Here is a 21163-nt window from a genome sequence, read left to right on the forward strand (position 1 = left end):
CTTAATTACCTCAAATCAAGCACAAATTAGTCTAGGGCACATTTTAGGACACTTCAAGTGTTGGTTTTATGGGTTAAATTAGAGCAATTATAAATAATGGTCATTTACAATATACTCCAGTCCTGTAGGAGGCAGTCACGTGCGTTACATATCTGTTGACTGACAAATGTGTTCAAAAGGAAAGGGGAACAAATCCAGGATCTGTTTTTTTTTCCCCCAAACCCGTCCACCAAAGTTTATACATTTTGACTGAGCAACTTTTAACAATTGTGGTGTGTATGTGGATTCTGTCCTTGTTTGTGCTTGAATGTACTGTAGTTGGCCTTACCAAACTTAGCAGTTAGCACAACAAAAAAAGCAACACATTTGTTCCCACTTGCAGGAGTGAGTGTTCACTGGCTCGGAGATTTTGTCTTTGTGGAGAGTGGCCTCGGGGTGAGGGTGAAGTTCGACCTTGCCAACACCATCCATCTGACAGTCACGGCTGAGCACCTGGCAGCCACTAGGGGGCTCTGTGGAAGCTACAACAACGACCCAAACGGTGAAGCACAGACACACTATTAATGACTACACTGTACACGCACATTTTTCTTTGGAGGTGTAACCTGTTTACTTTCTATACCATAGACGATTTCACCACCATACGCGGCACTGTGTCCCAGTATGCTGCCAGCTTTGGGAACTCATGGAAAGTTCCCGACCAGCAGAATGAAGTACTGTCGTGCACATGCTTATGTAGTATTACAGCAGTACGGTTCTATTTCTCCAATGGATCTCCATGCTTTTGTTAGGGTTGCAGTGATGCTGCTGAGCTGGGGCACAGTTGTGACATCTCGGGGGACACGTCCCTACGCAGGCAAGCTGAGTCCATGTGTCATCGGCTGCTGGAAATCCCCTTCACACAATGCCACCCGCGCGTAGGTGTAAACAGTGATACACCCATAGTCACACAGCACGGCATATATTTCATGAAAAAATTTCATGCATCACAGCTTTGCGATATCGGTGAAAATGTGTATTACTACTATGGAGTTGACCTTTGCTCTTTTTTCCCGCATTTTTGCAGTTTTTTTTACGCCAAATATTTCATCTTTCTTCTTAAATAATTTTAGTGAATTTTCTTTTGTAATATTCTCACTTTGTTCCCATAATATTATTATTTTTTATTTTATAAATATTATTATTATACATTTTTGTTACAAAAAATAAAATTTGTTTTGTTTTCTCATAATATTATGATCTTTAAAAATAATATTAATAATTAATTTATATTTTTTCTTTAATATATATATTACTCTAATATAATAATAATATATATACAGTAGTACTCTGCTACTAAAATGACATTATTTTTCCTCAGAATATTTTTTTCATAAAATTGCACCTTTTTTTCTTGTTTGAATGCATTTTTCTCTTAATATTTAACTTTATTCTCATAAAATTGCAGTTTTTGGGGTTTTTTTTTAAATCCAACAATTTGAACTTTGTCCTTGTAAATGTTCTTCTTTTAATTATGACTTTATTCCCATCATATTTTGACTTTATTTATCATTTTTTCTGCAAAATAATTTTCCAAAAATGACATCTTTATTTGTTGTTTGCGATAATATTACAACTTCAAAAAAATGAAGTCTTTTTTCTTTAATATTTCAACTCTATGTTACTAAAATGACGTTATTTTTTTTCCCTCATAATATTACGACGTTATTCTTGTGAAATTATGACTTTTTCTTGTTAGATTGCAACTTTTTTCTCTTCATTCTAGCAAAACTACTGCTCATTTTTTCATTTTTTTCAATTTTTTTTCTTGTAAATTGATTCCCATAATAACTTAATTATTATAATATTGGAACCTATTCCTTGAACTATTTTTTTTGTTTGTTTCTCCTAATATTATGACTTTAACAAAATAACATCTTTTTTTCTTTAATATGTCAACTCTATGCTACTAAAATGACATTATTTGTCCTCATATTATTATGAGTTCATCTCGTAAAATTATGACTTTTCCTCTTGTTAGAATACTACTTTTTTCTCTTTAATATTTTGACTTTATTGTCGTAAAATTACAGCTGTTTTTTTTCCGTTTCCGCTGTTTGTTTGTTTTTTTTATTTTCCCAGTATTTAAACTCATAATTGTGACTTTATTCCCAAAATATTTTGACTTTATTCTCATAAAATTATAGTTTTTTCCGCAACCAAATTTTCCGTAAATTATGACTTTTTTTGTTGTTCCTCATAATATTACAACGTACAAAACAATGACTTTTTTCTTTAATATGTCAAATAGGTGCTACTAAAATGACATTATTTGTCCTCATATGATTATGAGTTCTTCTCGTAAAATTATGTAAAATTCTCGTAAAATTCTCGTAAAATTTTCCTCTTGTTAGAATACTACTTTTTTCTCTTTAATATTTTGACTTTATTGTCGTAAAATTACAGCTTTTATTCCATTTCCGCTGTTTTTTTAAACATTTTTTTCCCAATATTTAAACTTGTAATTGTGACTTTATTCCCAAAATATTTTGACTTTATTCTCATAAAATTATACTTTTTTCCGCAACCAAGTTTTCCGTAAAATTACGACTTTTGTTGTTGTTCCTCATAATATTACAACTTTTTTCTTTAATATTTCAACACTATGCTACTAACATGGTGTTATTTATTCTTGTAAAAATCTGTTTTTTTTCCTCGTTAGATTACAATTTTTTTTCTCTTAAAATATTAACTTTATGCTTGTAAAATTACTGTTGATTTTTTACATTTTTTAATGTATTTTTTTTACTTTTCTCGATAAATTCTGCTTTTAGAATGTAGTGTTTTAGAATGGCTCACTTTGGACACTTTGTGCTGTGTTTTTCCAGCTGGACCCAGCAGCGTACGTCGATACATGCCTGTATCTTTTCTGTAGCCTGCCACCCGAGAAGCGGGAGGCAGCAGTGTGTGACACGCTGGCAAGCTACTCTCGAGAGTGTGCCCAGCAGCATGTCATCATACTGTGGAGGAGAGACACCCTATGTGGTAATGGAATGATTTATTCATCTATTCAGGCTGTACTGCGTTTGAGGTCTTTGGTTTACAGAAGCGTTCCGGTCCTATGATGCGCTGTAAGTCCATAAAGGATACTTGTACCTAAGTCACTCACACTGTGCAAAGAACGCAGGAAGGACATATGAAATACAGTCATAAACAGATAAATGGGAGCAGACCCTTCCATATGTTCAACGATATCATCTTTATTATAGATGATGGTCAGGACGTGGAATGGTTTGGCTGTGGGACCCACCATCAGTGACCCAAATAGCGAGAATTTTTGATCATAGTGGACCGGTTTTCCACTGAGATGCCGTTCTCTTCTCCAGCAGATATCTGCAGCTGTGTGTCAGTCAGTCACCCAAATATGGCATGCAAATAGCCCAGACGGGAACGTGAGGTGCATTCACAGACATTGGGTCTTTTTGCCATTAATGGATTTTTTTCCCAGGCGTAGACCCACGGCCCGCTGAAAACGGCGCTTCGGCCCACATCTGGGTCCCGAGCCACCGGTTGAAAACCACTGGCTTATACCAAGCATGCGGCCAATGTTGGTCGGTCGGCGTTTCTCCGCTTTCTGAGCATTTTATGATGTTTAATTTCACTGGCTTTCCTTTTCTTTGACGCACTCCAATCAGAAGAGTCCAAATTTCTGAAAAAGGGTGTACGTATTCTTCCGCCGCAAGTGCTTTGTAAATAACACAATACATTTACTTTTTACGTTTTTTACATTTGCCGAGAGCAGCGCAAAGTGCAAAGGTTATGTTTTTGCCGGCGTTTATGTGTTTGTTTGTCTGCGTTCAAAATAACTCCAAAAGTTGTGAATGGATTTGGAGGAAATTTTCAGGAATTGTCGGAAACGGGATATCGAAGAACTGATTCAGTTTTGGGGGGTGATCCGGATCACCGTCTATGTCCAGGAATTTTTTTAAAGGATTCTTTAACATTGCGAGATAGGACCATTTTCGGCATTTGTTTGGGACATTTAGCATTCCCGGCACATTGTGCTATTGTGCTAGGTGTTAGCATCCTAATGTTAGCATGTTAGCATTGCTAGCATGCTAATGTTAGCATGATAGCATTTTTTGCTGTTTTAATGGGTAGACACATACAGTATATGAACAATTACCATTATCATGCTACGTGTTAGCATGTTAACGTCAGCATGTTAGCATTGCTAGCATGCTAATATTAACATAGTAGCATTTTTAGCCATTTTTATAGGCAGACACTATTATGTTAGGTGTTATCATGCTAACATTAGCATATTAGTATTGCTAGCATGCTAACAAGCATACTAGCATTTTTTGTGATTGCCATGAATATGACCTTAAGCGCGATCATGCTAGGTGTTAGCATGATAACAAGTATGTTTTCATGTTTAAGGAATCTAAATATGGAGATAAAATAAATATAGGACTAATATTTATGGTATAAATCACAGTATGGGGCGAACCATGGCACTTGGCGGAGGTCTGAGTGCTTTTCTAGTTTTCTCTTTTTTTTCCCCCTGATGCATTTTTTTCACAATATATTTACGCCGTAAACTGAGGACCTCCTGCAGTAAGAAACACCAAAGGTTGCATAAATGTACACATTTTGTTTAGCCCCCTTCCTACATTTGTATCTCCACAGCTCGGGTCTGTCCCAGAGGCCAGGTCTTTTCAGACTGTGTGTCCTCTTGTCCCCCCAGCTGTGCATCCCCCCAACTCCCTGGCCCGGCTGCATCGATGGGCCAGTGCCGGGAGGAGTGTGTGGGGGGTTGTGAGTGTCTTCCAGGTCTGTTCCTCCACCAGGGACGCTGTCTCAAAAGAGATGATTGCCCCTGTTTCCATCGCAGACACTCATACCAGTCAGGAGATCAGATTCAGCAGAGATGCAACACCTGGTGAGGTGCAAGTGTGTCTCTTGCTCTAAACGTCTACGCCTCTTTTGACTTTCCCATATTCCTGCTGTAGCGTTTGCAGTGCAGGTCAGTGGCAATGTACGGGGGAGAAATGTGCAGCTCAGTGCAGCCTGATGGGGGCGCTACATGTCACCACCTTTGACAAGAAGAGATACTCCCTGCAAGGAGGAGACTGTCCCTTCACTACTGTGGAGGTATGAGACCTACCACTGACTTGATTCAGTACAGTACTGAGCTGTACAGTCGATTCCTGCTATTGTGAATGACAGAAAAACCAAAAAAAACGCAAATTATGTATGCACCCATAAAAAGCTACAAATCCAAAAAGTGATTCAATACATTTAAATTCAGTTTTACGCATTAAGGAACAATTACAGACATGCAGTATACAGTGGTGTCCTGATTTCTTATTTTATCAACACAAAATGCAGTTTTTAAATGAAACTTTTTATGATTAAAGGAGAAAAAAAATACAAACCTACGTGGCCCTGTGTGAAAAAGTGATTGCCTCCTAAACCTAAAAACTGGTTGGGCCACCCTTAGCAGCAACAACTGCAATCAAGCGTTTGTGATAACTTGCAATGAGTCTCTTACAGCGCTGGGGAGGAATTTTGGCCCACTCATCTTTGCAGAATTGTTGTCATTCAGCCACAATGGAGGGTTTTCCAGCATGAAGCGCCTTTTTAAGGCCATGCCACAGCATCTCTATAGGATTCAGGTCAGGACTTTGACTAGGCCACTCCAAAGTCTTCATTTTGTTTTTCTTCAGCCATTCAGAGGTGGACTTGCTGGTGTGTTTTGGATCATTGTCCTGCTGCAGAACCCAAGTTGCTTTCAGCTTGAGGTCACCAACAGATGGCCGGACATTCTCCTTCAGGATTTTTTGATAGACAGCAGAATTCATGGTTCCATTTATCACAGCAAGTCTTCCAGATCCTGAAGCAGCAAAACAGCCCCAGACCATCACACTACTACCACCTTATTTGACTGTTGATGATGCTCTTTTTCTGAAATGCAGCGTTACTTTTACGCCGGATGTAATGGGACCTTCCAAAAACTTCAACTTTTGTCTCGTCAGACCACAGAGTATTTTCCCAAAGGTCTTGGGGATCATCAAGATGTTTTCTGGCAAAATTCAGACGAGCCTTAATGTTCTTTTTGTTCAGCAGTAGTTTTTGTCTTGGAACTCTGCCATGCAGGCCGTTTTAGCCAAGTGTCTTTCTTATGGTGGAGTCATGAACACTGAGCTTAACTGAGGCAAGTGTGGCGCTGCAGTTCTTTGGATGTTGTTGTGGGGTCTTTTGTGACCTTTTAGATGAGTCATCACTGCACTCTTGGTGTCATTTTGGTTGGCCGGACATGCCTGGGAAGGTTCACCACTCTTTTATGCTTTTGCCATTTGTGGATAATGGCTCTCACTGTGGTATGCTGGAGTCCCAAATCTTTAGAAATGACTTTATAACCTTTTCCAGACTGATAGATCTCAATTAATCTCAGTTAATTTAAGTTTTAACAGGGACGGGGGCAATCACTTTTTCACACAGGGCCATGTAGGTTTATTTCTCCCTTAATAATAAAAACTTCCATTTAAAAACTGCATTTTGTGTTCAGTTATTTAATTTGTTAATTTGTTTGATGATTTGAAACATTTAAGTGTGACAAACATGCACAAAAATGAAATCAGGAAGGGGGCAAACACCACTGTATCTGTACAGGTTTGTAATAAAGTAACCCAAATATTAGTAACATCAGTTCTTTGTTAGTGCTACACCACTGCAAACTACACTCACAGTGACAGTTATAAGATATTGACAAAGAATATGTTGATACCCTTCTTTTATTTGAAGGTCTACGCATATTCTATGTTTGTGTTGTCAGGACTATGTTGACCGAAAGCTGGTGGTGAGTGTGCGCTGTGGTGAGTGCACATCTGAGAGAGGGGGCAGTGCAACAGGCTGTCTAAGAGAGATGTCAGTCACTGCACTTCGCACCACAGTCACCGTCACAGACACTGGTGAGTTTGTTCATTCCCTGATATGATATTCCCTGCCGTTATGTCAAAAGAGCAACACGACCGTGTTTGATTCCAGCTAAATATGTCAGTCCAATGTCCCTCCCTTCTACCTTGATGCTTCCACCAGGGGCCGTGATGCTGGATGGCCAGAGAGAGCTGTTACCCGTGGTGACGGGGGACCTAGTAGTGCGGAGGGCATCCTCTGCCTTTCTCCTCATCCAGACCTTTGGAGCTCAGCTTCTCTGGCACTTAGACGGACCCCTCGTCATCATTACTCTGCAGCCTCACTTCACAAACAAGGTGACCAAACGAAATTACAAAATTGCAATTGCTTACCTTTCTTCAGCATTGAGAACCTCAGAATTCAAGCATTCAAGAAATTAGATTAATAACATGCAACACGGAGAACGGAATTTTAATTCAGGGCCCAGAGAAATGAAAAATAGAATAGATGGACAGAAAAAAATAGGATAAAATAGACTATACCTCGACTGTTCAGGTTATCTCAGAATAGGATAGGACTAGAGACTGCTTGGATGAGAAGCAAAATGTCTTATAAGACTATATAGGACAGCTCAAGTCTGTAGTCCTACCTAGTCCTGAGAATTAACTGCTGAAGCCTGCTCAAATCAGAGCCAAAACGTCTTCTAAGACTAGATAGGCCAGCGCTTGTCTCTAGTGTTATCTAGTCCTGAGCATGAACTGGTGAAGCCTGCTCGGATCAGGGGTGAAGCATCTTCTGAGACTAGATAGGACAGCTCAAGTCTGTAGTCCTATCTAGCCCTGAGCATGAACTGATGAACTGCTAAAATCAGAGCCAAAATGTCCTCTAAGACAGCGCTCATCTCTAGTCCTATCTAGTCCTGAGCATGAACTGATGAAGCCTACTTGGATCAGAGGCAAAACATCTTCTGAGACTAGATAGGACTGCTCAAGTCTCTAGACCTATCTAGTCATGAGCATGAACTGCTGAACTGCTCAAATCAAAGCCAAAACGTCTTCTAAGACTAGATAGGACAGCTCAAGTCTCTAGTCCTATCTATTCCTGAGCATGAACTGATAAAGCCTGCTCGAATCAGAGGTGAAACATCTTCTGAGACTAGATAGGACAGCTCAAGTCTGTAGTCCTACCTAGTCCTAAGAATTAACTCCTGAAGCCTGCGCAAATCAGAGCCGTAACATCTTCTAAGACTAGATAGGACAGCACTTGTCTCTAGTTCTATCAAGTCCTGAGCATGAACTGATGAAGCCTGCTTGGATCAGGGGTGAAACATCTTCTGGGACTAGATAGGACAGTTCTAGTCTCTAGTCCTATCTAGCCCTGAGCATGAACTGATGAAGCCTGCTTGAATGAGAGACGAAACGTCTTCTAAGACTAGCTAGGACAGCACTAGTTTCTAGTCCTCTCTAGTCCTGAGCATGAACTGATGAAGCCTGCTCAAATCACAACCAAACCCTCTTCTAAGACTAGATAGGACAGCACTATTCTTTAGTCCTATCTAGCCCTAAGCATGAACTGATGAAGCCTGCTTGAACGAGAGACGAAACGTCTTCTAAAACTAGATAGGATAGATCCAGTCCCGAGTCCTATGTAGTCATGAGCATGAACTGATGAAGAGGATGAAAGACAAAACGTCTACTAAGACAACCTGCACAGTCCAGTTGTGATCGATTCAATGGCGGGAGAATAATGTAGAACATAGGAGGGCAGTTTCAGAATAATGGACCAAAAAGACGCCGAAACAGGAGCAAGAAAATAAAAGTACCATAAAGACTTGCGACAATAATAAAAGGCAGAGAGCAGGAACAAAATGGCAAAATGTGTGAATAAACGTGGCAAATATAAAGGAAAGAGTCTGGCGTCATACGTCTCCGACTTATAAAGACATGTGGCTCGGCCCCAGGAACTCCAAACATGGGCACTAAGGAGAGCAAGCAAAGACTGGACACAGGCAGAAACAACAGGACCATGACAGCTGGCGCATATGCCGTTATTCATTGCATTTCTACAAACAATTCTGCCCCATGAATTCTACCTAGCAACGAGTGGCCACGGAAATGTGTGACATGATTGGGGGAAAAAAAGAGCTTGCCAATGTACAGCAGTGTGTCTACCTCCATCCTAAACAAGCCTATAAGCGTAAGACCTTTTACAATCAAAACTGTACATTTTGTGTCCAAGGTGCGAGGCCTGTGTGGGACACTGACCTGGAACCAGCACGATGACTTCATGACCCCACAAGGAGATGTGGAAAGCAGTGTGTCCTCCTTTGCCGGAAAATTCACCACAGAGCATTGCACTCTATCTAGAGCAGCCCCTCAAGACCCCTGCACCACTTACACCCAGAGGAGACACCATGCCGACACTATCTGTTCGGTCATACACGGCGCAGTATTCCAGGTTAGTTTGCAATGTCGCATGCTCGTGTCCCGTTCACAGGTCCTCACACTCACTCCGCTCTTTTAGGCATGTCATGATGTTGTCGAGAGGGAGCCGTATTTTCGCCTCTGTCTGTCAGAGGTGTGCAGCTGTGCGCCCCAGAAGGCCTGCCACTGCACCGTGCTCACTGCCTACGCTCGACACTGTGCCCAGGAGGGCGTCACTGTCCAGTGGCGCAACCAAACCTTCTGCTGTAAGTAAAGCAGTTGCCAGCAGTTGCCGTCATGATACAGTGGAGCTTGCTTCTGTGGACAATATCTCTATCAACCAGTGGTGGAAGGTACATTTCGTACCTGGGGGGACATACGCAACTCTTAATACCGCCACTATCATGTCACAATCACACAAACCATCAATAATATACACATTGCGGATAAATACCCTCATTACTAAAGCAAGAAACCCAGTTAACCCTTTATCTTTGAATACATCGCCTCTAAACAACTCCAAGCCTCTACACTATAACATCATCTGGAGCAGTTCAGAATCAATATTTATCTAAGAACATTAAGAAATGAAATAAAATACATATCACTCTGGAAGACTTTCACTGGAAGTGTCTAACAAAGCCTTTCCCGGGCTGGCTTGTATAGAATATATATACAGTCAAACCTGTCTTAGCGGCCACCTGTATAGAACGGCCACCTGCCTATAGCGGCCACTGAAAAATCCCCGGCAAAAAATGTACGTATTATAGACCCTGTGTATAGCGGTCTAACGCAGCCAGCGGCCACCCATTTTGTATCCCTTGGTCAATATCTGACCGCATATAGTGGCCAAAATGCCGACTCAAGCAGAAGCTTCATGCACGAAAAAGTTTCATTTTTTAAGCAATGAAGCCGTCGTGTGCAGACTTTAATTACGGAGTCCTAGTTCGACATCAAAAAGCTGTCTTCTTACTTTGCAATGCCGCCCTGAAAAGATTAAATGACGGCCAAAACGGTAATCTTCCCACTTTGCAATGCCGTGAATAGATTCTAAAATAGCCAAAACACCTGAATAAAACATCTAAAATATCACTTAATTGCCGACTAATTAGAGATTAGAAGCCCATTCAATAAGAAAGGGGCGATGGTATTGTTAGTTTACGACGATCTTCGCACCTCCTCAGCACTCAATTGTTCATGCACACACCCATTCATGACTGCTTCACGCGTATCCTGTACATATATCCTCGGGCTCGTTCACTAAAATTTTTATTTCTTGCTTTTAAAATCGTGTTTTAAAAAAAAACAAAGATGGAAATTTGTGACGTTCTGCGCGGGGAGGAAGAGGCCTCCGCTTCATGCCTGGTGGCCGCGCAGCTGCAGTCAATTAACATCTGTGGCTGATAAAAGGCCAGCGCCGTCGAATGTGCGGCGCTGGTTCATTGTTGTTATTGATATTACTAGTTTCCTCACCAGAGCTGTTACCTAGATTTACCTACCTTTTTGTGTCAACAGAGCGTTTTCCCCTATGTCTCTTGGTTTTGCGGCAGTCTTTTTGTGAATACATGTTAATATGTGTGCGCACAAATTCAAAATGGCCACCAACCTGTCTATAGCAGCCACCTGTCTATAGCAGCCACTTTTGCACGTTTCCCTTCAGTGGCTGCTATAGACAGGTTTGACTGTATATACTGTATATATATATATATATACATACTCACTTATTTGTTCATAGCCTTAATAAAAATAATCAGGAAAAACTAATTAGTTTGCCCACGTCTGAGCTAGCCTCTGTGGAAAAAAGGTCCATTTCCTCCTTGCCTTGCCAGGGGTCCAGTGTTCCGGGGGTCAGGTGCATCAGGAGTGCGGCAGAGCCTGCGGTCGCACGTGCTCTGACCTGCAGCAAGGCTGGAGCTGTGATGATGATGATGGAGGTGGTGGCGGCGGCGGTGCCCTGTGTGTCCCTGGTTGCCAATGCGCTGCAGGACTCGTGCAGGACTACCAAGGCCAGTGTGTTCCCACCACAATGTGCCCCTGTGTTCAAGGAGACAAAACATATCTACCTGGAGATATTGTTCAGAACAACTGTAACACCTGGTATGTTCGAAAGCAACAGTAGACATACAGTGCTCTAGTTGCAGTCTCTCTAGCTCTTTAGTCCAATATTAAAAAGCTGAGGTTAACTGAGGCCCCACTGGTTCTGTTGTATGCATTTTCCTGTTTATCAACCAATCAGGCCACTTATCATGTAGTAGTTAGGTTATTGGATCAATAATTAAACACATTGAACCATTGTATGTAGGACACAGCTTACACAATACAGCTGATATGCCACCTTCTGTATCACAAGCAAGGTTTTGGCATGCTTTAAAAAATATCTTGAACATTTTCACTCCAAATATACTGTAGATCTGTAGACACTGCAATGCTAGGGTTTGTTTTTAGATTTCAACTGTTCACTAATAATCAAGTAATGATGTGTAATGTTTTTTTTTTTAATTTGACTGCAATAATTTAATGATATTGATATATAAAGATGGCCCCGAAAAAATCTGACATTTGAAATATGAATATCAGAGTACTGGAATTGTCATGTGGCAGTCATGACTATCCTGGGATAGGTATGGCTTCCCCAAAATGGCCTTGTTTCAGGTAAGCAAGCTCATTTCTAAAAGTGTATTTTTTGCTATTAAAACCTCAAAATCATTTTAAAGCCATTTAACAACTATAATGCTTTTAAGGGGCGTCAGATATTACAATCCAACTGTTCTTACTGTATTTATTGAAAGAATTCACATAAAACAAGTGAGGAAACATTTTGGAGTGGCTGTGATGTGAGTCATGTGACTATCCTGGTGGTGTGGCTTCACCAAAATGGCCGTCTGTCAAGGAGGTTAGCTAATTAGCAATAGCTTCTTTTTTGCCATGAAAGCTCACTTTCAAGTCATTTAACAATTGTAACGCTGTGAAGGGTGATATAAAACAAGCAAAGAAATGGAGAGGTTGTCATGTGACAGTCATGTGACTATCCCAAGGGGTATGGCTTCCCCAAAAGGTAAGTTAGCTCATTTCCTAAAACGTATTTATAGAATGGCTTTATTATGACTTCACCAAAATGGCTGTGTGTCAAGTAAGCTAGATAATTATCAATAGCTTATTTTTTTGCCATTAAAGCTAATTATAAAGCCATTTAACAATGCAAATGCTTTAATAAGTTGTCAAATATTGCAATTCAACTGATCCCACTGTATTTTTTTCATTGAATTCATGCAATACAAGGAAGGAAAATATTGCTGTCAGGCTTTTAACTGAAAAATTGCTGTAGAATTCAAAGTACATTTGTGGTACTAAACACAAAAATGTGGGAAGTTGAGTTATTATCAAATGAGGAATGAAAGACCATAGGAAATGAAACATATGTCTAACATGTCATATCTTTGACATTAACTAGTAATATTTTAGCCTCAAAGGAAGAGGGCGTAGTGCAGTTTGTTAACATATAACAAAAATAATAACAGCCAGATAATTTGTGCTATAAATATACTACATTTTTATACTACATTTTTTGGGTCACCTTGTATATTAGGACGTCAGACATGCATATTCTTCAAGGCATTATAGCTGGTGGTGCAAGAGCTCTGATGAAATCACTCTATGTTCCTGCTGTTTTTCTACAGGATAGGTTGATTTCATTGCTTCTCTTCCAGCACACAACGGCGGTGATCATCCCTCTTAGAAAAGCTTGGGAACCACAAGTCATATTTGAAATTTAAAAATTGTTAAACAGTATTGATTGTGGTCCCTCGCCTCTTCATTGACAGTTTGTGTGAAGAGGGACGCTTTAACTGCACGCAGGGCCACTGTGAGGAGGTCAACAAGTGTCCTGGCTCTCTCATCTACTCTCCACGTTCCTGCCTTCTGACATGCTCCAGTCTGGACCCTCCAAGTCAGCAGCAAGGCTCTGGCCTCCTCAGCTGCAGAGAGCCCCTGGCCGGCTGTGTGTGCCCTCAAGGAACTGTGCTACTTGTAAGTGGAAACTACACTTCACTCTGTGCATTGGTTTCAGCACCTTGTCGCGTTTGTTCCGTAGAACAACGGCATGAACGGCTGAGCCAGTCATACAGTCTCTTTGTCACTGTGGGTGGAGGTGGGGCCGCTAGCATACACACATCGTGCAGAAGAGTGCCACAGAGAAGAAATTATATTATATTATTGTCATATATTTTTTCTATTTTTTCATTGTACTTTTCTGAAAAGTAGTGAAGTGAACATCTTGTCTCGTTCTCGTAGGCCCAATATCACGGCTCGTCTCGTCTCGTCTCGTCTCGTCTCGTCTCGTCTCGTCTCGTCTCGCCTCGGCTCGTCTCGTAAACTGAGTGTCTCGGGACACTCCTATTATTGCTGTATTATTACAGTATTATTGCTATATTTAACATACCAGTGTATACATTTTGGATTTAATTTTGTCCTACTGATGTACAGAAGCAAACATGTACAAAATGTACTGGCAGATGTAGGATTTTCATTCGGTAGAAAAATTGTATGTTGTTTTAATTACACATAATTTAGAAACTATATTACATAACAACAAAAATGTATGAAAATATTTGTATTTGATAATTAACAACAAATAGTATTACATAGGTGTGATTAGTCATTAATGCCTTGAAATTAAAAAAATATATATATTGTGGGGTGTTTCTGCTGGATGACCCAGCATGCCTTGCGGGCGCTTTGTAGGTGACGTTTGAGTTTACACGCTATGATTAGTATTTATTTGTTGTTTATTACCCCCCGTATTAGTAATAATCACTGTGTAGGAGATACTCTTTTGCCTGTTTTGTGCTGTTACCGTGAGTTTGGTTGATGTTCTGTCCATTTACATGTTCATTATTTTGCAACGCACGTCCGTCACTTTTCGTGAATGTGTTGCTCCGACAGTTTGTACATTGCACCATTTGACTGGATGTCAGGAATGATGTGTCTCATATTTAAAGTATATAACCCTGCGTTCATCAATCCACTGTGTTTTTCACCCAGGGTGATCAGTGTGTCCTCCCGGCAGAGTGCCCGTGTCGCCATAATGGCCGCCTATACTACAGCAACGATACCATCATTAAAGACTGCAACACATGGTACTCTCACACTGTCTCATCAAATCCAACCCTAGCTATACTGTATATGCATCCTTATCTCAACTCTACCTGTATTTGATGGACTCTGGCAGTGTATGTAAGGAGCGCCATTGGCACTGCAGCCAATCAGCCTGTGCTGGCATGTGCGTGGCGACCGGAGACCCTCATTATGTGACGTTTGATGGCCGCTACTTTTCTTTCTTGGGCGACTGCCAGTATGTGCTGGCGCGGGAAACCAGTGGTTTGTTCAGTGTCACAGCTGAGAACGTGCCCTGCGGAAGCACCGGGGTCACGTGTACAAAGTCGGTCACCCTGAGCCTGGGGAACACCGTCATACACCTGCTGAGAGGTAGGAGATACTCCTCTATATGAGTCAGGATTGCGCTGTAATAAAGTCACTTTCTTGTGTGTAATGTAGGAAAAGCGGTGACAGTTAATGGAATGCCAGTTATTCTACCCAAGACCTACAGTGGGAGTGGTCTGACTTTGGAAATGACCGGCGTGTTTGTGTCACTCTCCTCCAGACTTGGCGTCACTCTGCTGTGGGATGGAGGTAGGTCTCACACACAAAAAGTCTAGACACACGTAAATGCAGGCCCATCGTCAAGAGCGTGTTGCTTGCAGGTATGCGCGTGTATGTACGTCTGGCAGCGCACTTGCGGGGGAAGGTCGGAGGCCTGTGTGGGAACTTTGATGGGGACACGGAGAACGACTTCACTACACGACAGGGCATTGTGGAATCGACGGCTGAGCTATTTGGGAATTCTTGGAAGGTCAGCCCCTCCTGCCCTGATGTAGCAGACCAGGAGCTGCGAGACCCCTGCGCTGTGAGTTTGATTCTGGCATATTTCTTCACATACTGTATACGGGTGCATATGTATTGGAAAGGATACCACTTTTTCATGCACAATACCAGTGGAGTAAGTGGGGGTTGTTATTGTTGTTGTAGCCTGGCGTGGCTGGCCAACAACTGTCCTGCATCACAGTACAAATACGTAGGTCGGCAAAACAGCTCATTAGTGGCCTCTTATCCCACCGAATGAGATCATCTTTGGCAGAGAGATGTCAGGACATTGTTAACTGCCCTCCTATGTTGTGCCATATGTCAAGTGATACTTGGTCTCTCCAATGTAGGGGTCATTACACTCCTCACTACACTGCACTGCATAAACAACATTGCTGAGTTTGCTTCTTGGGATAGTGTCCTTGGGGTGTCGTTGGCATCGGTATGTTAATCCTTCTGAGTTTCTCTGGCAAACCAGCCACGTACGGGGCCACCGCATCCCGCTTTCTGTCTCTATCCTCAGGCTCGGTTGTAGTGGCCCTTCTTCTGCTGGTGGATTTGACCAAGGCCCATTTAGGATACTAATGTGACCACCCCCAGGGGACACACCCGCCAGAGACATAAACACGGAGACTGCACACAAAAAAAATATAGAACTGAAGAAGCTATTTAGATAAGGTGAAACGTCTTCAACCAAAAGAAGAGTCAAGTTGCCTCTATTCAACCTTTGTGGATTTCTCTTTTCTTGTTCGATTTGTAAGCATGCACTATAGACATCTGAAACTGTGCAACAAATAACAAAATTGCCTAAATGACTCAAATTATGCACTCGAAAAAACTGCACTAGTAAAAACTCTGCATACTCCTCACATTTGTGCTGTTGAAATGCCCCATCCCTGGTGTTGGGCACATTTAATAAATGTTTCTACATTTTAACAATGAAGATCTGTAAGAGTATGAAATGTTTTATTCAGATAAACGCCCACAGAGTGCCTTGGGCCAGGAAAAGGTGTGGCATCTTGACACAGGAGCTCTTTTCTCCTTGCCACCTTGAGGTGCCCTTCCAGCAGTATTACGACTGGTGTGTCTTTGATGCTTGTGGGTGAGTAACACTATTCTTACGCAGGTTGTATTACTAGGGTATCCATTTTCTGTATTGGTTTTATGGTCTTGTTGGGAAAAGCCTTGGCAAATACAGTGGAACCTGTTTACAGCGTGTTGGTCGCCTGCCTTAAGTGATACCAGTCAGACTAATATAGTTTAGCCTCAATTTGTGGGACAATAAACATTTCAAAGGCACCTGCATTATTTTGTTAAATAAAATCATATCTTTGTGTTGTACTTTTCTTAAAATAAATGTTAAAATCTCGCCAGGTGGGTGTCTCATGATACCCCTAACAGCAGGGCACGACGTGCTTTGATTTGGTTTGATCTTTGAACTCCTTTTAGCTGTGACTCCGGTGGCGACTGTGAGTGCTTGTGCACCGCCATCGCCACCTATGCTGAGGAGTGTAACCGCAGAGGAGTTTACATCCACTGGCGGTCCCAGGAGCTCTGTCGTGAGTCAGCCTTTTACTTCTCTTTCAGACTCAAGCATTTATCTCACTCCTATATTTGCCCCTTCCCCAGCTCTGCAGTGTGAAAACGGACTTGTGTACGATCCGTGCGGTCCAGCTTGCTCACGTTCATGTCCGAGTGTGCAGCCGAGTCCACACTCCCAGTGTGACCTCCTCTCCTGTGTGGAGGGATGCTTCTGCCCTGCTGGTACTGTCCGACATGGTAAGATTGAGGTTTCTGCTTGACGTACAGGAGACATTTTGGAGTGGTTGTCATGTGACGGTCGTGTGACCATCCCAGGCAGCTCTGTCTTGTTTGAAACAATTTTTAAAAAAGCAAGGAAAAGAAGCGGATGCTGCACAGTGGCCTAGTGGTTCACATGCTGGCCACACAGTAAGGAGATCAGGAAGATCTGGGTTTGAATCTCCGTTTGGGCATCTCTGTGTGGCGTTTGCATGTTCTCCCTGTGCGTGGGTTTTCTCCGGGTACTTCGGTTTCCTCCCACATTCCAAAAACATGCATATTAGGTTAATTGGAGACTCTAAATTGTCCATAGGTATGAATGTGAGTGTGAGTGTGAGTGATTGTTTGTTTATATGTGCCCTGCGATTGGCTGGCGACCAATACCGGGTGAACCCCACCTCTCGCCAAAACTCAGCTCCAGCATACCCCCGTGACTAGGCTTGTCACAGTAACAAATTTTGCTAATAATAATAATAATAGCAATAATTGTGCTACAAATTACTGCAGATATTTGATAATATCGGCAAATTTTTTTAAACCATTTTTTCATGTAAGAGCACTATTTATTATAATAAATGTTTCTGCAATTATCTGGCAGATAATTGTCCTACAAATTATTGCCGATAATCAATGTGATTGACATTTTTTTTAGACCATTTTTTCTTTATTTATATGGCATAATAATGCAAGTACATCGTATCAAATGCAATAAACTTTAATTTCTCAAGAGTATTTAACATTATAATCGGAGTGTCAAGAGGTTTCAAATACAAGACATTAAACAAAGAAACAACATCATAAATTAAACAAAGGTGTGCATATGAGTTGGTCGTGTTACTAGGCTTCCTCGTCACTATTTTTGAACAAATGCGACATATCGGTTTGTCTGTGTTCATGCGCTCGCCTTGTGCATTCTGTTTAATCCTGACACTGGGGCTGTTGCGTTCGCCTAACTATCACTTCTGTGCATTCGTTCATGTTAGCATTTGCTTTCTCAAAAAGGCTAGTTTGTTGCTAGCACTAGACCAGGGGTGTCCAAAGTGCAGCCTGGGGGCCATTTGCCATATTTATATATATAACTTCTAATATCATTATTATTATTATTATTGTTGGCCTTTTGTCGACAGTCGATTTTACTGAGCAGCCGTTACTGGGGAAAAAAAAAAGTAATCTTGCATGAACTGCGTTTTTTTCTGCTCTTTGCTTTTGTTTTTTGACTCTGTAGGTGACAGCTGTGTGGTTTCGACTCAGTGTCCATGTGAATGGGAGGGCTCCATGTTTCCACCTGGAACCACAGTCACTCAACACTGCCAGAATTGGTCAGCTCATGGACATTTTTAGGACAAAAAGTGCACACTCTTAGTTAAAAAAATGTTCAATCAGAGGCCTTTCTTTCTGCCCGTATTCATTCAGTTCCTGTGAGGATGGTGACTGGCAATGTGATGGCGTGGCTTGCCCCCCTCCTGCGCCGCCGTGTTTGGAGTCAGAGTTTTCCTGTGCGAGCGGTCGCTGCATCCCCTCTCAGTGGGTGTGCGACAATGAAGACGACTGCAGCGACGGCTCCGATGAAATTTGCCCGTCCACCTGCTCTTCGGAACAGTTCCGTTGTAGCAGTACGCCGGGGTGAGACCTCATTCACGTTACAAACGATGACAAATTTTGGTATTGATCCAATACCATGTAAATGCAGGGTCTTGCACATTTTCAAGATGATTGAACTATTGATTTTTCTCTCAGTAGATACCAATATTTTGCTGAAAAAGTCTGTCCATGTTAGTCTTCTTTATAAAGTGAACCCCTATCATCTTGCAGTGGACCGTGTCTGAACCTGGCTTTGCGTTGCGATGGCCACCCAGACTGCACTGACCAATCAGATGAGGAGTTCTGTGCACCCCCGACTCCAGTGCCCCTGTGCCCAGCAGGGGAATTTCAGTGCGCCAACGGAAAATGTCTCTCAGCCAGCCGTGTTTGCGATGGACGGCTGGACTGTGGCTTTGCTGATGGTTCTGATGAGCAAGGTCATGCAACTAGTACACTAACAAACTGATGCAAATGTGGTCCAACTGGGTTTTATTTACTCTGTGGTGAATTTCGTGGCCCAGACTGCGGTGTGGTGTGTGATGAAGGGGAGTTCCTGTGTGCCGGAGGACGCTGTATTCTTTACCTCCATCGATGTGACGGCCACGATGACTGCGGAGACCTCAGCGATGAAAGAGGGTAGGTTTTTAATCAAATCAATACAATCTATTACTAATATTTGTCCACTGATTTGTGTTAAAAATGTGTCCCCTGTCGTGTTTTGCTGTGATTTGATTAGGCGTTTCCCACCAGGAAACAGGAGTGTGCGGCCAAGCAGGGAAATAATACCAGGGAACAAGAAAACAGACAACAGAAATGCAGTGGATTTTAACGCACAGATAAGACGAGTCCCTGGAAAATTAAAGCAAAAAAAAACAAGTCCAGACAAAGTCCAGCTGAACTAAATAGCACTCTATTTACAAATCATAAACCGGTGCGCTCTCAGCGCCTGCTAACAAGAGTAAAGGTCCTGCAAATGGAGCCGGACAGGAAACAAAATAACACATTAAAAGCACAGACCATGAAATAATGGCGGAACAGAGAAAAAGCAAACCAAAAGTCCAATCTCACAATTTTCTGTATAATTCCCATCACTGTGAACATTTTCTTAAGTAAAACTCACTGATGTTTGTGCATTTCTCAGTCAGCTCTCATACAGAAAACCCGAAGGCGCAATCCCTCACAAAGTGGGTTGCGTGGTGCGTGCCCTTTTCTCTTTCCTGTTCGCGGTTCGGCATTCATTCCTCTCATATTCGCTGATTTATTTTTTATTTGCATTTTCTCTCCAAAAATAGGTTAATCTCATTCACCCTAAGCCGGCAATCATTTATAAAGAATAATAAAGCACAGCACATACAGCTTAACACCGTAGATCAGGGGTGTCTAAACTTTTTCCAGCGAGGGCCACATCGTGAAAAATGAAAGGATGCGAGGGCCACGTTGATATTTTGTAAAGCAACAAAAAAAAACTGCATTTCAGCTTTGTAATATAGGTGAAATGCTGCTAAAAATGGCCTCTTTCCCATAATAATACGAGTTTATTCATGGGAAATTGCCACTTTTCTTCTTCATTTGATTGTGATATTTTTTTCTTAATATTTTGACTTTATTCCTGTAAAATGCCTGTTTTTGTTTCCATTTATGCTTTTTTTTTTTTTATTTTCCAACTATTTAATTTCAGCTTTTCTCTTAAAAATGTAAATGTAAATGTTCTTCTCGTGATTAGAACTTTATTCCCATAATATTTTTTTATCTTTTAAAAAAAATTATGTATTTTTTCTTTCTTTCAACATTGTTACTAAAATGATATTTTTCCTCATGTTCCAAGTTTAGTCTTGTAAAATTGCAACCTTCATTCTTCACCTTCAAACTGTTTTTTTCTCTTAATATTTTGACTTTACTAAAATTTCTGCTGTTTTCCATTTCTGCGTTTGATTTTTTTGGTATAATTTTCTGAATATTTCTTCTTGTATATTTTCTTCTCCTAATATTTTCACTTTATTCCCATGTTCTAAACTTTATTCAATGTTTTTGAGTAAAAAAAAAAAAAAAAAAATTTAAATATTTTAATATTTCAACTTTATGCTTTTTCCTCATACTTTGGATTTTCCCATTTTTGCTGCTGCTGTTGTTTTTTTTTTTTTAAAGTTTCCTTGTTAAAATAAATTTTTAGACTGTACTGCGGGCCGATAAAATTACAGCCGCGGGCCGCAAATGGCCCCCGCACCACACTTTGGACACCCCTGCCATACATAGTAGAAGGCGATGAAACGTGAATAATTGATACTCCCATAAAAATGTCTAGCTTTGATACGCTGCTTGCTTGATGCTGGCGTTCTCCTCTGATTACGGATCAACATTTGCAATTAAAGTGACTTTTGTGTCTAAGCACACAACTATGGTGTGTTGAAGGACTGTCGAACAAAGTGCAAAACCTCAACGCTTGATGAAAAAACAACGTGGAATGATAGCAGTGCATGTATGCTGCACATTTTACCTGTGTTATGTATTTATAAATGATTACCAACTTAGGGCGAATGGTG

At 41.2% G+C, this 21163-nt stretch overlaps 1 protein-coding gene across 4 annotated transcripts in view; it reads left to right on the plus strand.

Moving 5' to 3' along the window:
* The window catches only part of sspo (SCO-spondin), a 112876-nt gene that overhangs the window by 7794 nt on the left and 83919 nt on the right, over nt 1-21163 (plus strand). For all 4 annotated transcript variants that reach the window (XR_008567341.1, XR_008567342.1, XM_054765537.1 and 1 more), the window contains exons 8-30: nt 383-541; nt 628-713; nt 792-917; nt 2868-3024; nt 4672-4924; nt 4995-5136; nt 6821-6956; nt 7084-7256; nt 9139-9357; nt 9424-9589; nt 11153-11420; nt 13145-13349; nt 14364-14458; nt 14551-14807; nt 14877-15011; nt 15083-15285; nt 16217-16344; nt 16692-16801; nt 16872-17021; nt 18268-18361; nt 18456-18665; nt 18855-19060; nt 19145-19259. Coding sequence is in view for 2 of the 4 variants with exons in the window: in XM_054765537.1 (XP_054621512.1) it covers nt 383-541; nt 628-713; nt 792-917; nt 2868-3024; nt 4672-4924; nt 4995-5136; nt 6821-6956; nt 7084-7256; nt 9139-9357; nt 9424-9589; nt 11153-11420; nt 13145-13349; nt 14364-14458; nt 14551-14807; nt 14877-15011; nt 15083-15285; nt 16217-16344; nt 16692-16801; nt 16872-17021; nt 18268-18361; nt 18456-18665; nt 18855-19060; nt 19145-19259 (3793 nt within the window). In the remaining 2 variants the exon portion in view is untranslated. The remainder of the gene's footprint in view (nt 1-382; nt 542-627; nt 714-791; nt 918-2867; nt 3025-4671; nt 4925-4994; nt 5137-6820; nt 6957-7083; nt 7257-9138; nt 9358-9423; nt 9590-11152; nt 11421-13144; nt 13350-14363; nt 14459-14550; nt 14808-14876; nt 15012-15082; nt 15286-16216; nt 16345-16691; nt 16802-16871; nt 17022-18267; nt 18362-18455; nt 18666-18854; nt 19061-19144; nt 19260-21163) is intronic.

Source organism: Dunckerocampus dactyliophorus, chromosome 21 (genome assembly GCF_027744805.1).
Source record: "Dunckerocampus dactyliophorus isolate RoL2022-P2 chromosome 21, RoL_Ddac_1.1, whole genome shotgun sequence".
Taxonomy (NCBI): Eukaryota; Metazoa; Chordata; class Actinopteri; order Syngnathiformes; family Syngnathidae; genus Dunckerocampus; species Dunckerocampus dactyliophorus.